Source organism: Nymphaea colorata, chromosome 7 (assembly GCF_008831285.2).
Source record: "Nymphaea colorata isolate Beijing-Zhang1983 chromosome 7, ASM883128v2, whole genome shotgun sequence".
Lineage (NCBI taxonomy): Eukaryota > Viridiplantae > Streptophyta > Magnoliopsida > Nymphaeales > Nymphaeaceae > Nymphaea > Nymphaea colorata.
In genome coordinates, this window is record NC_045144.1 from 8,048,641 (window position 1) to 8,065,754 (window position 17,114).

At 37.8% G+C, this 17,114-nt stretch overlaps 2 protein-coding genes across 3 annotated transcripts; one reads left to right on the forward strand and one right to left on the reverse strand.

Annotated features, from left to right (window-relative positions):
• Positions 1-4,446: 4,446 nt before the first annotated feature.
• LOC116257078 (uncharacterized) lies at positions 4,447-7,906 on the forward strand. Its single transcript, XM_031633693.2, has 3 exons — positions 4,447-4,979; positions 5,963-6,119; positions 7,468-7,906. The coding sequence occupies exons 1-3, from the start codon at positions 4,812-4,814 to the stop codon at positions 7,596-7,598; spliced, it is 456 nt and encodes a 151-aa protein (XP_031489553.1). The 5' UTR covers positions 4,447-4,811; the 3' UTR covers positions 7,599-7,906.
• Positions 7,907-8,614: 708 nt separating this feature from the next.
• On the reverse strand, positions 8,615-13,486 carry LOC116258099 (protein SPIRAL1-like 1). 2 transcript variants are annotated; one of them, XM_031635215.2, is made up of 3 exons: positions 13,327-13,486; positions 9,273-9,562; positions 8,615-8,887 (listed from the first exon to the last, which is right to left on the reverse strand). In XM_031635215.2, exons 2-3 carry the CDS (start codon positions 9,531-9,533, stop codon positions 8,807-8,809), a joined length of 342 nt encoding a protein of 113 aa, XP_031491075.1. In that variant the 5' UTR covers positions 9,534-9,562; positions 13,327-13,486; the 3' UTR covers positions 8,615-8,806. The 2 variants fall into 2 exon arrangements, with proteins under 2 accessions (XP_031491075.1, XP_031491076.1); XM_031635216.2 differs by having other exon boundaries at positions 9,273-9,576; positions 13,327-13,437.
• Between the last annotated feature and the right edge of the window lie 3,628 nt (positions 13,487-17,114).

Below are 17,114 nucleotides of genomic sequence, written 5' to 3' on the forward strand. Positions count from 1 at the left end.
TTTATGTATGGACAAAAGCTTAATCCAGTATTTTCTTGGCGCACATATGAAATAATAATATCATTAAAAGAGAAATTTTTGTAGGCATGTGGCAAATCTTAGCTTGCTCTTAAAATAAAAATAAAAAGTGTCAAAAAATATGAAAAAGCGGTTTCATGTGAAGGGTACTATTAATAACTATTGTGGATCACCGATGCCTTCACATATTATATATATATATATATATATATATATATATAATGGTAGATCGAGAAATCTCATAGGGAATGGCACAGTACTGATTGGATCACTGTCTTCTTCTTCCCAATGCCTTCCTTCAACGATCCACAGGAATGACGAGGCCATGTGATTAGAAGTTTTTTTTTTCTTTTAATAGGAAACTTACGTCTACCTACCTTGTATGAATGACAAAACATTTATAATTTAAATTGTTACAACATATGATATACTTTTTAACTTGAGTGTTATGACCGTCTCAAAGTAGGTCTAGTTGGGGCAAGTTTAATTGAGGCTAACTGAAAATCTGTCCGAAAAAGATTTGGTTGATGAAAGATGTAGCTTTCTGAAGCTGGTTACATGGACACTTCTGAACACCTAGATATAAGTGTGTAATGACCAATAGTGAAAAAAGAGATTTTTAAAAGGGTGAAAAAGAAAAGATGAAAATATAAAAAGTCCTAAATGTATATATCTTTATAAAAAAATTATAAAATGTTTCAACCCCCTTCTTTTTTTCACGAGTGTATATCACCTGCTTTCGGTGCTTTATGGTGCAGTAGAAGTCTTGCTTTAACTTGCATGTCAATGGTCCCTTCATTTGCAGCATAAGTAAATTGATGCCTAAGTATTCGAAACAGAGGGTGGCTGTTTATCAGCTCTCACTCGGATCATTTGTGCCGAACCCCTTGAAGATAGGTGGGTCCCACTTGGAAAAGAAAAACAAGTGGTGCAGCACGTGTCGTGCCTTAGCTTGCATGTCAATGGCCCCTTCATTTGCAACACAAAGAAATTGATGGCCACCTGTCAGTCACCGCCCGATCGTTGCGCCAACCCCCTGGGGAAGAGGTAGGTCCCACTTGAAAAAAAGAAAAGAAGTGGTGCGGCTTAAGGTTTTTTTTTATGATTCGTCAAGGTTGGATTCGAATCCGTTATCAATAAGAGCCAAATCTAAAGGGCAAGAACTGGATGGTTTGAGTTGTGGGACCCATCCAAAATCTATATTGGGTCCAAAACATATAAATGGATACAGATTCAAATACAAAAGAAATAGGCGTCCAAGGTCCAAAGTCCAAATTATGTCAAATATGGGATGGTGGATCCAAATTTGAAATGTCTACAAGTGAAGTGAGACGCTCCAAGAGCCAGTGTGTTTTCTATGTTAATGTAGACTGTAGAAGCCACCATTAAGGAGGCATGCTCATCATGTCAAGATGTTAACAGGACACGCGAGAAAATGTGCAAGTAAGGCCGTTATGCCTTCCTTTTAAGGTTGGGCATTGGGTCGGGCCGTCGTCAGGTACCCGGTGCTCGGCCCGACTCAGGCCTTGGGCCTGAGAAAAAAGGACCCGGGTTGGCCCTATCGGCCCGGCTTGGGTGAGCCCGATAATTGGTTTTTTAAATATTTATAATATTTTATTACAATTAATTAGATTTATATATTATTTTATATTAAAAATAGATTTTAAAATTTAATCAGGCCGGCACGCTCGGGCTCGAGTTTTCCAAGTCGGGCCGGCCCGGGCCTGACTTGTTATCAGTCGGACCAGCGTGATGCCCAGGCCTACTTACACTGAGTTTGGACTGCCAACAAGGGCTTCGTCCCAGCCCGAGCCCAACTTTGTTAAGTTTTGGACCAGTCCAGCTCGGCCCAGTGTCCAGCATTTTGAGCTGCGCGTCCAATTCTGGTAGATAGAGCAAGGTTTCAAACCTCCAAAACAAGTCAAATGCCGGTAGAGCATCAAGCTCCAATTAAATTTGTTGTTGGTGCTGTAGATCCAAGGTCGCACCTGCAACGTAAAAGGAGAGTTTGAGTTGCGTGCGTGGTTGGTGCATGCAACAATCATACGTCTAAAAAAAAAATGGGGCATTTTTTTAAATTATAAAAAAAGAAGTGTCCTTTTCTATTTTTTATTTTTTAATTTTCTTTTTTGTTTGTACAAAAAAAAATCTTTTTTGAATGGCTTTGAATTTTAGACACGGAGAACCTGCAAAGGATTGGACTGTCCCATTAGCCTTATGTTTTATTTGTGCTCAATTTAAAAATTTTAAGTTTGATTTATTCAGAGTTTAAAATCAATTCTCAAGAGTACAGAAAATCAACCATTCCTTAAAAAGTTGAAGCTTTCACCCGACCCTTTATGTCTATAAAATATAATGTCTGCTTTTGATGTCTCGAAATAATGCCTATTATGAACCAAGTTTGTGCCATTTTCGCATCTAACCCTGCATTCTATGTCACTATAATAATGTCATGCACATGAGAGAACAATGAAGGTTGCCGTGTAATTGAATTCACGTGTTTAAATGTTAAAGTTCTATCTCTCTCTCTCTATCTCATGCACACACACATCGTTGACGGCCGATATTGGATAATTTTTTCCAACTTGAGCTCATGAATGAGGTGGGGAAGTCCAACCTTATATGCCCGAAAAGAATATTATTGAAATTTGATGTGTGAATGTGATTTTATAATCTCTTGCTTTTGAAGAATTTGAAACGTTGATCTTGGTTTTCTTATAGAATTTGATATATATAACTGAATGCTGACTCTGTCTTATATTGATGGATGGTTTAGAGAAAAACAAGAAGAAAAAGGTGATGGTCACATTCGTTATCTAGTATGGGTTCACACCTTTTTATTTTTATTTTTCTCTCAGCGCTCCATCTGTTTGAGATGAATGACCCTGACTAGATGGTTGGGTGACTTTGAATAGCCAACCTCATTATTCACACACATATATATAAAGTAAGAGAGAGAGAGGCCGATAGGAACAAGGAGAGAGAGAGACAAGAGAAACAGAGAGATTGCCATCTTCATTAAGCAGTCCACAAGGAGTGAATGAGAGAGAGAGGGAGAGGGGCATGCCAAGGAAGAGTGCCATGAAGGGAGAGCACCATCAAGAGAGAGGAGAGAGAAGAGGTTTGTTGTTCCATAAAAGATGTCGATTCTCGCTGTCTACGACTGCATTTAAATACATGCGCATGCACACACACACATAAGAGAGAAAAAGGGGGGTGCACAAAACCAAAGAATATGATCTCAGTTGAGGCGTTGCATGAACACATCCTGTTCGTGGGGCTTGTTAGTTTCTCACCTCAAGAACATTGAATATTATTATGGTCATTTCGTTACAACTCTCATGATAATAGTTTGCCTAAGCAATAAATACTATACGAAGATCTCTAAATCATTTAATGCTGAGTACTTGGAGTTGTTTCTTTTGAAAGAGAGGTACAAATTAAAGAAAGTAAATTTGTTACATAATACTTCTTTGAGGTGGGAGGGGCTCCCATATGACGGGATGAATACAATTTTTGAAATTTTTTTACGAGGGTGCCTATTTTTCAAAAGTTTTATTGGGGGCAAACTCACATTGAATCATAACGGCTGACTTCTATTTTTTACTCTTATCTCTTGGTAATATTTGTATAAAACTACATCGTAATTTTTGAAAAAATTAATGGGTACATTTTAATTTTTCAAAATGTGAGGGTGAGGGAGGAGGAGATATGGCCCCTACTGCTCCCCTAGCTCCGCTGTGGTCTACAGTCATTTCTTCTGCCTGGTGAGTACTAAACCTCCTAATAAATTGAAGATCATAAGCAATGTCTAGAAAGGCACTTTATCATCTTTCTTTGAATGAAGAACTTTAGAAATGACAATAGATTGGATTCAAATGAATGTAATTATTACCATATTAAATCATGTGAATATTGATTAATTTAATTGGGAATGTAGTTGAGATGCAAACATAGAAATAGTCCTAAGAATTTTCCCACATCGAATTCAATTCAGGTGAGCGATCCTCCCACCCAAGCCAATTTCATTTGAGACTGGCTCGAGAACAGCTTTATTAGTTAGTTTTTAGGATCATGGGCAGCCTGAGGATAAGTTTAGGTTTCTTCGGGTTTTGCTCTAATGTTTACTTACTTAGAGGAAACTGCTTTTAGCCTAAAACTTCTAAACCCAAAATGTTATTATACATGAAAGATATTGGTTTTAACACCAACTTTGCTACAGCTAAATCTCTAGAATTTTAGAATCAAAATGCTCACTTTTTTAAAAAATAAAAATAGAGTTATCAAACAAATGAGGTATTTTGTTTGCTAAATTAAAAAAATTAAAACCTTAAATTTTGAGAGAAATTATAATTCTACAATTTCTATTCTTAGAACCAAAATTTCATATCATCAAACACTCACTAATGGATTGCCAGCTTCTTGCCAATAGGGGATGGAGATCTGGATCTCGGTCTAACTGTGGGTGGGGAATGGTTGTTCCCAATCAGGCTCTTCACCAAATTCACCGAGTTTCGACGAGTCTCTGACTGGACAGATCCCCAAACACGCCCCTGAACGCGTTGGAACGAGGAGGGGAAGAAGGAGTTGGCTGCTTCTGGACAGAAGGAGGAGGCTTGCGGAATCTTAACTCAGTGGAAGGTAGCAGACGCACAAGAAATTGGGTAATCTCAATCCTGTGGGAAGAAGAGGAGGGAAGAAGAATAAGAAGAAACTGGGGAGTTCTTAAGTAAGAAAAGTACGGGTCTTGATTCAAAGAGGAGGAGAACAAGAAGAAGGATTGAGGAATCCTAATGGAGGCTAGTGGATTAGAGAGATGGAAAGCGGCGATAGTGAATTTAACAGAAATGGAGACGACCCTCGGTTCTCTTCAGAAGATGCTGGTCAAGAAGGCGGTTTTCGTCGACGACGAATCTTTCTCTCAGGCGACGCTCGTCTCCGATCAGGCTCGGACAATCAAGGTAAAACTAACCACTTGTAAGCTAAGAATTAGCCTAATCTTCTTTCTGTTTCCTTGGCTTTTTACTTGCTTCTAAAGCAAATTTGTTGAAAATTATGCCTATACAATAGATTAGAAAATGCAATGATCAAGGAAGTCACCGAATCTCTCGGTTGAGATGTGAGTAGCGTATGAATTGTGTGCCACCGTAGGTTGCTGCGGGAATGGTCCTCAAATATGGCCCTACTTTATGCCCCAAAATCTGAGGTGCGGATGATCTGTTAAGTTCATGAGTTTAGGTTTCCATTCTATGGCGTGTTTTTTTTTCTTTTTTTTTTTCCTACAACCACAATGCGTTGGGAATTGACAAAATTAAGATGTATGACTTCTGAAATTCAGGGTGAGAAGACGAATTTCTGAATTTTAGGTATCTGATAATTGATCCTAGGAAGCTAAACCACGTTTAGTTTGATGGACGTCTCTCGTGGCAAAATGGCAATACAAGTTTTTTGTTCTCTCCTCTTTGTTCCTAGCCTTACAACACTGCTATCTGTGATTGATTGCTTTCACTCCGGGTTTGTTCGTCAAAGAGTGTCGCTTTGCTGAATCTTCTCACATGCTCTCTGTTAGTGTTTCATATCAATGTCGCTCAGCTTCTAAACTGTGGAAGCAAAATCCTTAAGTTCTTGGATTGATGCCCATTTGAATTTCATGGTGATTAGTACGGTCTTTATAGTTCAGTGCATCAAAATTGGTCAAGAAATCGTGCACATATTTGAGATTATGACATGGCAACCTGGAAGGTACGCCAGAGATATACTAAAAATTTGTGTTTTCTAGTGAAAATACTGTGAAACAATTTCAAGATTGGAGTTATCATTGAATCATAAGGATGTCTTGAGGCGTTCTTGAAGTGATGATATCTCTGTGCTAGTTCCGTCTCTGTGTCTGTCTGTTCTGCCTCTGTGTAGTACAATTCATATGGGAAGAAGTTGTTACTTGCAGGCCCTTGAGCAGAGAGTAGAAACATTGGAGCGGGAACTGGATGCTGCAATAACAGCAGCCGCACGTGCTCGTGCAGAGAAGCGGCAGGCTGAAGCAGGCCAGCGAGCGGCTGAGTTACATGCACAGGAACTATCGAAAGAGCTCGAGAATACAACAAGTATGCCTTATATATACAATTACGATAATCTGTCACACATACATAAAAATCAGTTTATCAGGAAGCTAAGGATGCATCTTGAATATGCAGCATTACTATGATCTTCTGAATTGCATTGAGAAATGATAAATAATTGCATCATTTGTTGTCTCTAACCAATTTATTCAGGCTTATCTCTTATTATTGGAAATTGACTGTGCTAAACGATATCCTTAAATCGCATTTTTCTAAAGCAAATTGCAACATTTATTTTGGATCATGCTTGCTAACAGCTGCAGAGTATCCACACATATTGGAGAAATCTTGGCCTTATCAACAATTTCAATGTTCCAAACAATTGTTGACCTGTAGAATTTCTCCATTTTGGATGTGGTCCTTTCCCTCTGAGAACAGAAAGCAGTCAATAGACCAAGAAAACTTGTAAGAGTAGCCATGATAATTTTTTTGGTTCAACACATTTTCAGTTGAAAGTTAGGTAGTTTTCTGCATAAAACAATGTAGTTTACAACTAATCTCTTATGTACCCTATGATGGACTTGGCTAGGAACCCTTTAAGAAGCTGTTATGATGCACAGAAATACCACAGATATGCTCTTTTTGTTGGTCCCTCTGTTATGCTTGTGGATTGTGCCTTTGAATTCTAAGTGTCTTTTCTTACTCTTTGTTGAACCAAGCGGTGCCTTTGAATTCCTTTAGCACTTTCATTTGTGCAGCGAAAGGTTCTGTTAGGGTCTTGGATTTGTCACTCCTTATAGTTCTTTGTGTTAATGTTCCACTGACATGACTGCAGAACATTTTATGGGTTAATCCTTTCATCCCTAAAATCAGAAATGTCGTTTACACAATACTCTGTGACAAATATCATTTTTGGGTTTTAAATGGTGAGATTTTTCTAGAGTATAATACGGTAAAGTTCAAAAACTAGAGAAAATTTCAGCAAATTATGAAAAAGATTTAAAAAAAAAACTTAGTTTTTTCAACTGACATATTTTTGACGTATAAAATGGTTTTTCTTTTTGAAAAAAGCAGGTTTTTGTGACAATGCTTTTACATTACTATCATTGTCTTCAAGACTGGTTGTTCAGTGTCATAGTGTTTGGAATTTGGATATTTCCCCTTTAACGTGTCTTTCCTATCTTGATAGTGAAAGAAGTTTTACAGGTTACACTAGGTGATGCTATGGTAGCTTACATGATTTCTCTCTCTCTCTCTCTCTCTCTCTCTCTCTCTCTCTCTCTCACGCACACACACACACACACACACACATATATATATATATGTGTATATATATATATATGTATATATACTGCTCCTCACACTAATATATGTCCTTTCTTTTGGTCTGAAGAGGTGTTTGAACTTCACATGGAAGAGCTGAGGGCCAAGCAAGAGGTGATTGCAAGGAAAGATGAAGAGATCAAAGTTTTGGAAGCTATAATTCAAACATTAAGTGGAAAAGTATCTGTATCTGATGCCTGATTAAAGGCCCTGGAAAAGCCATTGTGAAGCTACAGTATCATAGTCCTGATTCTACTTCCCTAGAAAAGGTTCTAGTTTTGCATAACTGGCCTTCTTGCACTTTGAATATGGGAAGAGTGTTATTTTTGGTGATTCGATGCTATCAATCTCGTGCCTATTAGCGTGTACCAGCCGATACACATTAAATTGGATACTCTACAGTGCCCGACACGTGGGTCTCAAAGTGTTGGCCATTGCAGGGCCGAGTCAAGCCATATCAGCCTCGTGTTGATGATATTTGAATAAAACGATATTTGTGCTTGTGTTTATTGCGCAGTATAGCATATCATTCAAGTACGGATACCCAATATGTATGACATTGAGATGAAGTACTACTGTTCACTGTTCAATTGGCAAAGCTGGCATAAACAAAAACAAGCGAACTGCAGAAGAAAAAGTAAAAAAAAAATAGTTAGGCATGGTTGAATTACGCATGTTTATATATAGCTAAAAAACTCAGTTTTTGCCAGATCGTTTTTTCCTTTTTTTTCCTTTATAGGCTTTTGCCAGGCATGGTTGTGAAGCGGTTGTCGCAAACCAGTAATTATTTATTACCTTAAGTATTCATTCTTGCACTTCGAACTCGAACCACTTAAACCAACCTTCTAGCCATGTGTGAGTTAACCCTTCTTAATTTATCACGGCATAGGTCTCATTTTGAACAATATTTTCATCTAACAAGGGAAGTCAAATCCAACTGATCTTCAATGCTACGTTGTATTAGTATTGTTCACGAGTAAAACCAAGTGCTTTCCTAGTTGAAGACAACTACTTCAGAAGGATCTACCTCCATACCGATTCTCCAGATAAAGCTGATGGTATTTCAACATATAAACATATTACGGTATTGCACCCACAAACTTTAAGTAGGAAGGGGATAGAAATTCCATGGGGTTAGACATAGATGCCACATGATGTTTCTGAATCTCTGGAATTCAGCCGTCGAACATTTAGACTTTCTAAGCGCTGTAACAATATGACAATATAAGTGCCTCTCAATCAAATTGCAGGGGAAGTTAGCAGTTCCTCAGAGATCACCATCAGACACAAATTGTAGTTCATTAGGTGCTCTTCTCTGGCAGGATTAAGCAGACAACAAGAGCGAAATCAAATTGAAACAAACTTCTTTTTTTTTTTTTTTTGCTGTGAAGCAAATGCAGCCATGAGCCTCAGTTGCTGCCGTCACCAAAAAGATACCCAAGAGAAGATCCACCTCCAGGAGCTGCATGGACCTTTGTGGTAGGTCGATCCTAGAGATTCATAAAAAGTGTGTACCAGTTAGTGCTTCATTGAAGGAATCAGGGATGCAGTGAAAATTGATTTGTTCATTAAAAAAAAAAAAAAAAAAACCCCTCCAAGAGACAGTAGGGAAGCAGGCCTATGAAACGTTGCATTACGTTCCCGTCACAGAATGATGTCCCAAAATAAGAAAATGTAGGGTCATCATCAGCAATTACGGACAAGATTATCTATTGTAGGGAAGTTAGAGAGCATTAAATACCAAAATCAATTTTAAACATTAGAGAGCATTAAATACCAAAATCAATCTTAAACAGAAGCTATGGCGATTGAATTTTTAATGACAGCAAGACATCTTGCAGCCGAGGATCAAGATTGTGAAAGTGAAAGACATACTGTAAGAAAGTTTCCACTGTTCTGGCCATCTGCTCGGAAATAGTTATTGGAAGCATTTGAATGGATTCCAGCAGGGATCTGCTTGCCATCAGCTTGTGGGGCAGAAGCAGTTGGCTTTGGGGTGGGTCCATCACTTGCAATGACGGTGGGATTTGGCGCAGGTGGATTATGGCTGGTCGCTGCAGGCTTGGGGGCTTCACCACCACCAAATAGGTAACCAAGTGAACTCTGTCCACCTCCACTGCTGACTCCGCGACCCATCTTCCCTAAATATTATGGAGACTATGGGCCTGAAAAGGTCTCTCTAAACAGTTATCAATTTATTTGAGAAGAACAAAATGAAAAAAATATACAGATTTCAAATAACAATAAATTCATGAGTTAAATGACGATAGAAATTAGAAAGATATAAATGACAAAGATAGTTCTGAAGTGCAAGTCTTTTTCTCCTCTACCTATCCAATTTCCTGTTCACTTGATCTTCTGAATCCATTTACAACCATACAAGGTTTGGAAGCTTACAAAAACAAGTTTGCACTTGAGATAACCCAACTACAAGCAACTCCTAGCCCGTTAAAAGATTGAAATGAGCACAGCATCTTGGTTAATGAAATCTATAAATTTTTATTGTAAATAACCCAACTACAAGCAACTCCTATTTGGTTTGCTCAAAATGTTTACCAGGCACACTACAGATTGTCTCACAATGCACAATCAAATTCAGTGGGGATGCCAGTGCAAGGTTGTAGTCCTATATTCTGACCTTACTGTCACAATCCATATACACATCTCTATGTAAAGTAAACCTATACAAAAACAATAAAATCAAGTATACATTAAATCTTTAGGTACAGTCCGAATGTGATTGTAGGTTGCAATCTAAGTCACATGGGTACGGGTACAAAAACTTTGGAAAATGTGAGTACAGGGTATGGTAGGATATATATGTATATATGCAAAATAATGTAAAAAATCAAAATGAAGCAACAATAAATACACAAGTGATATAAATAATAACATTACATGCTAATGAACATTAACTCCAAAAAACAGAATGAAAACTGAGTTGGAAAAAAATAAATCAAGCAAAATTAAGTAGTTTTGATCAATTTCAATCTAAAAAGTACCCAAGTGTGTCCAAGTACCCATTTTGGGTATGAGTACAGCGACACGACTACGTGGACCTTACTTTAGTGTCCATGTGTTGTGATCCTTAAGATCACGCAGTCAAAGGCAACCCTAAACAGAGGCAGACATGCTCTCTTTTTGCCTTTCTTAGTTTTTAAGGCAGCAAGATAATAAAATGCAAGTCTTATCTGCTAATTAACAATTTTAGGAATTCAAGCACATGTCAATTCACCTCAGAGTTTCATTCACACCCACAGACACGGATTGACACCTACTGACCTAGTTGCATATACTCACATATACACAAAGGTGCATGCTTGCTACATTTGCCTAAGCGTCATTGAATTAACACATGAACAAAAAAATAAACATAACTGAATGAGCTATAGAGGCACATACAATCACAGGTACCAAGCAAATCAAAATGTGAACACTTCCAATTGGGGCAAAAACAATGTACCTTGTTTTACAATGCCAAGTACAAAGTCATGAACTCACAAGGGAAATAGCTTGAAGCAAGCTATTTACATAAAGAACTGACTACAATAAATACAATCCAGTGCAAGTAAAGACAACCATTTGCAAACTTTGTTTAGCTGCAACCACAAAGTATGAGCTTGCAGCAGAAAGCCCAACGGAAACCTCCCAAACACAATATGTGCATTTTCATTGTTCTGTCCTAACATACAAGAAGAAACTCTTTTACTTTAATTGGTTCAAAAACAGTAGATGTTGCCTGTAATTTGCAAAGGCTTTTTCAACCCATAAATTCATGAACCTTAATACTCGTTCTTTCAAAATAACCTTTAAGTTCTTCCTTGTCTTGATGCCAATTGTGGATAGATAATTTCATGGCAATAAAATATTCAATGGAGGTTTGAACCAAAGTCCATCTAGAAATTCATAGAACAGATAACCTGTAGTGGAACTGTCTCAAGAAAGAAAGAAACATTACCGCATTATTTAAAGGTTGTATTGCTCAGAAATGGGCCTTTTTCTGCATACATAGATCTACTCATATATAACTATGTGATTATAAGCTAAATAGCTCATCACTATAACTGCATCGATGGAGAATACTGACAAAGTACTAAACTTATCATATGGAATCACGTTGGAGATCCGGCAGATTCCACAACAACAGATTGTGGAGTTTTTGCATCTGCCATGCATATATAGAATTTATTCTATAACCAAACATACCTGTGTGCCCCGCCCCGCACCCCCCCCACCCCCACCCCCCCAAACAAAAGTCAAACAAATTAGCATCTGGGAGTAAATACCAAAGCACAACATTCAAGAATCCTGAAGGTTTATGTGGTTAACTTATTCACTAAAATCACACTTCTTGGTGATATCAGAGCAATCTCCATTTCTTAATCGGAGCCTTAGAGGGCAAACAAAGAAAAGGGCTACTTGTAGTGGAGCAAGAGCTGCCAAAGGTTGAAAGAAGCTTTCTGGAATTAGCACCAGGATGAGAGTCATCCTAGTGTGGCAACTAAGGGCATCGGTTTAATTACGATGAATGATGTTATAATAGAATCTTGGTGGTTTATGCGTGTAATTTAGAGCACAAAAATCACCCCAGGGCGTTTTGGTATATCAGTTAAGTACCAAACGTAAGAGCAGGTTGAACTTCAAGCAATGTCATCTTGGGGCACTCGGCAACAAAAGTCCTCCGTCAGGGTTGACAATGTTCTCTCATTGGTATGCTGCCATCTCTAGCGGACTAGATCTTTTGGTCCAACTTGATGGGTGGCATGCACAGGTGTTGACTTGATCTCAAATCGCCACTAAATTATGAGACACGACACAAAAAACATGTGAAAGAAAAACCCAACAAACAATCATCATGCGTAAAGGACTAGCAAGTGTACAAATATTTTCGGTCACCTTAGAAAAGCTAACTGAGGGTGAATTTCCTCCAGAATGAGGATAGGTAAATTTAAGGGTAATCTCATTCTAAATTTTTTGGTTTCTCAGTAATATTTCGTCCCAGAATATCCTTTCCCCAAGAAAGAAATCATACAAGACTTGATAACCACAGTTGATGAATTTAAACCGTGAAATATTTTCCCAGAGTCTACGTATATATTTGAAGTTTGAACAGACCAACTTATCATCATCCACTAACTGTTTCCTTCAACATTTATAATTTCAGAAACTGAGAAACTAATGGGTCGGTTACACACTTTTACATGGAGAAGCTCTCGCCAATGGATTTACAAATCTCATAAGCAATAACGAGAAAAATAATAATAATGATGATGATGATGATAACGACGACGATAATATGACGACTATATAAATAAAATTGGCATTCTTCTGAAGTTCACAGAAGTTTCAAGAGAAAGCAGATTAACATTCTTATACGATGAGATCAGATATGTAAAGCCCATTAATGATCAACTGCTGCGCGTAAATAAAAATAGAGGGAAAAAAATGAAAAGAGACGAAAAGGAAAACAATGTAGTACGCTTAGCACGTTCACGCAAATCGTTCTAGTTGGAAATAACATGCAGACAATCACAGAAACAGACACCATCTACATAAATCCAATCATAACCATTCATAAAGTATATCACGACAGCGACGACAAACACAAGCATCAAGGGACCAGGAAAACAACAAAAAATTTCGAATCCTGCATCTGAATCCGCACAAGAAAGCACAGATCCACCCGTAGGAAACTCATAAATCACGAACATCACAGAATGCATGACGAGGAGAGGCCATCCACCAACAAAAAAGAAATGCAGATCCAATCCCCAAATCTCATTTCTCATCAATGCCTCGGGGCTACGAAAAGGGATAGAAGAAACTGCGAAATCAAATTTAGTTAGCAGAAACTAGAGATTCAGACAACGGAGTATCAGATAGATCACAAAGACAAATCACCACGGACCAAAGAGAAAGAGAGAAACACCTTAGGATTTGCTCCAAGGCAGACGGAGAGCGAGAAAGAAAGAGAGAGAGAGATCCTCCGCCCCTGAAGCAAGCACCCGAGGTAGATCGAAGGAGTCGCGAAAAATAATGAGAAAAGGAGAGCGGTATATTTGATATTTACATCACAAGCAAGGGCAGAAAGGTGAGCAAACGAGGCGAATGAAAAGGATACCGATCGTCCCCGTAATTGAACGAAATCGGAACTGCTCTTACAATGAAATGACTAAATTACCCTTCAATTTTAAAACTTTCCTTCAACGGTTCCCTCTCCTTTTCCGGTTTGGACTCCCGTTCTAATGGATCAGTCCATAAGGCGGGTCCAGAACCGGATCCCTAACCCGATTATGACAATTTGAACAACCCTCTTTTTTTTTTTTTCCTTTTTCATTTTCTAAGTCCATGCAACAATGTTTACCCTCCTTTTGTTCAAGGAGAGAAACGAAAAGATTTATTGAGACATGAAATAATTTATACAAGGAAGTCTATAAATCTAATTAGATTATCCGACAGAATTGCTTAAAAAAAATTAGATATAAAAAAAATGACATCAAATTTAAAATATCATATCAGATTTGAATTTAAGAAATGACATCCTATCGAATTCAGATTCAAATTTGAATTCATATTAAAATATCACGTATACTTTCTTTGTTCATATTTGAATATGGAAATGTCGACGTCTAATCAAGTATAGTAAAAAGTACGTCCCTAAGTTTAGGAAAAGTGAATCTTCTCTTGCATCTACTTTCGATGAGCCTTGACATAGCTTAAAATGTAAAGATATTAATATTTATGTAAGCACATGTGGTTTTTAAAGTCCTTCTGCGTCTTTATGTCTAAATTGGGAATTACTTTGATCTAAGCGTTCAAGAATGAAACACACATTGAAGCCAAAAAATGTGAATGAAAATGATGTAATCCAAGTTCTCTTTATGCACATGATAATAATTGCTCGGAATTCACCACATTTATTTTTCCTCTTCCTTGTGTTTGATTTGAGTGGGGACTGCTGCACCCTGTAGACTTGAAGAACAGCTGAGACAATTAGTATCAAAACTTAGTTGTCTAAGTTGGGGGAAGGGACTATGAAGTTGAGGTAGAGGCATTCGACGATTTGGTCTCATTTTTTGGCAAGTCAAACATGGGACCGAAATACAATATGAGAACCGAGAAGTTCTTGGAAAAGAAGGAGCTAAGGAAATCGAAGAGATGAGTTCACCTCATAGTGTGGAGTCAGAAAATTTCTAAGACATGGCATATCTGTATATGCAAATGCGTGGAGTATGTTGTTGCTAAAATGCTAAAGGCTATGAAAAGTAAAGTCTTGTGTATAGAGATGTCAATATATCCGATTTGGATTAGATATACCATCAAACCATTCTAAAAAAATAGGATGTGAAAAAAAAAAATATTCGATTAAGAAATCTGATTGGATTCAGATTGAGGACATAACATCGGATTGGATTTGAATTTAGATTCAGGCATATGTAAATATATAGTCTGATTAGGATATGAATCTAGATCAGATTTATTGTTTAAACATATGTCATATATGTAATGCTATTACATTTTGAAAATCAACCAAATTCCGTTCAACAATTCAGATTTTGATTAAAATTCAGATTTGGATCGATTGGATTTTGGATTAAAATTCAGATTTGATTTTTCTTTTTTCATATTAGAATATGAAAAAGCAAATCTTGAATAGGGCTGTTCAATGAGTCGAGTGAACTGGAGCTTGACTCGAACTCGCTCGAAAAACTTGACTGAAACTTGAGTTCAAGTTAAGAAATAAACTCGACAACCTAACTGAGTCGAACTCGAGTTAAGTGAGTTTGGCTCAATTGAACTTGGTTAAGTTCGAGAAGGAAAACATATAAAATGTGTTTCATGAAATTATAAAAAAAAGTTGATTGCTCAAATTGGTATGCAGGTTAGAGGTTCTATGTTCAAATCAATATTCTGATATATATATATATATATGTCAGTAGCGTGGGTCCCTGTTGCGAACCTCTCCTTGAAAGACATCGTGGAGGAGGGAGTCAATTATGTCGGTGATTTTCTTCAATCTGTGGCGATTGACCTCCCCATTCCACTGCTCAGACCAGGGATTCTCTGGTCTGGAAGGATAATCCTGAGATGGAGATCTAAAGGAGATGCGTTTGGCACAGCATTCGCAAATCTGCACCTGTGCCAAAGCTGGGGTCAAATGGCGTCTTCCTCTTGACAAGTATGCCCAAAACCATGGTCTTCAGCTAGCATCAAGATGTTACAACTATTGAAGACGAGCGGCACCTTTCTTCACTTGCCCGACAGCACAGAAGGTGTGGCGAACTGTTCTTGAGCGCTTTGGTAGACATGAGCTCCCACCATCAAACCTCATCCAAAGTTTAAGAGTGGTGGCACAAAAAAGAAATTCAAGGATAGCTTCTTAGACAAATGCTGGAAGGATTCTTTTCACTTAGCCATCTGGAAACTCAGGAACAACAGCAAGCATCAAGGGCACAGCACCAACAAGAACATTCAAAGCAGGTTTGGGGAACTATGCAAAGATTATATTGGGAATCAAAAATGGAAGAAAGCTGATTGTCAGGGATTGGCTGGAATCAAGAATCCTTTGGGTCACAGGACAATTTAAACAATCCAAATTACTTCTTGGAAGAAAGGGATAATGATGGGTTTTGCAAGGATCATAAGGATTTACATGCTAATACATGGGAATAAATCACTAATGAAGGCTATGCAGAGCAAATTGTTGACGCGGGTTTACTACAATAAATTATCGCTTGACGTGAAAGTTGGATGAAACACAAGCGTACCAAGTAGAAATGGTTTTAAGCCCACAGTTTTTGCTTAAAAGACCGGCTCATCTCCGAAATCATGATTTTATATCCGATCTAAGCCCACAGGCCTGTCAATCTTGGATCCGTCATGCCCAACTTTTTTAAGCAATTGAACCGGATATACTCAACCCATTTATTGCCCTCATATGCTTTATCAATGAACATGTCATCCTGCAATTTTTTCCTTATCTGTTGTAGACAAATCGGGTTCTGTTCATAGAATTGGACACAATTTTGGACAATGATCTCCACTTATGATTTTAAATGCAGCAACAGACTAGATTAGGATCCTTAAATGCTTATGGACCCTAACTGAAAATGAATTTGGGCCTGATTCAACCCGGTTGGTTATACTCGAAGATTTATTTTTACCGGATTAGTTGGCTCCTCTCCGTTTTTGGAAAATGAAACAGTCGCTGAGGAAGCATATTGTTTTAGGGAGAGATTGTGACGAGTTTGCTTTGGAGGTCTGACTGCTGGAAATGATTATTCAGGGTTGACAAACCAGACATGATATATTTCAGTTTTAAAACTATTACTCAGTTTGCTAGTTAAATTTAATCCCATATCAGAATCGAATTCACGTTTATCGTAGTTATATTCATTCAAGTCTAATTAAATTGACAAACGAAATTTGATTCTATTTCGAATCCCTAAGTCGTCAATTCTCTATGCCCAAAATAGGGGCCACCAAATGCACAACTTCAAGTGTGGTGGTGGCAGCATTTGAAACACCAAAAGCTAACCATATGCTTTAAGGGGACAAAGGGTTGGGTGCCTATAGTGTAGAAGAGTAGTGCCTAAAGAATCAAACTGACAACTGGATTTTCACCGACTCCTGTCAAGTCAATGGGCCTACGATAAGGAATAATTAAAAACAAATAATGTGACGTATGTCCCTTCAGTGGATGAAGCAAAAATCGGA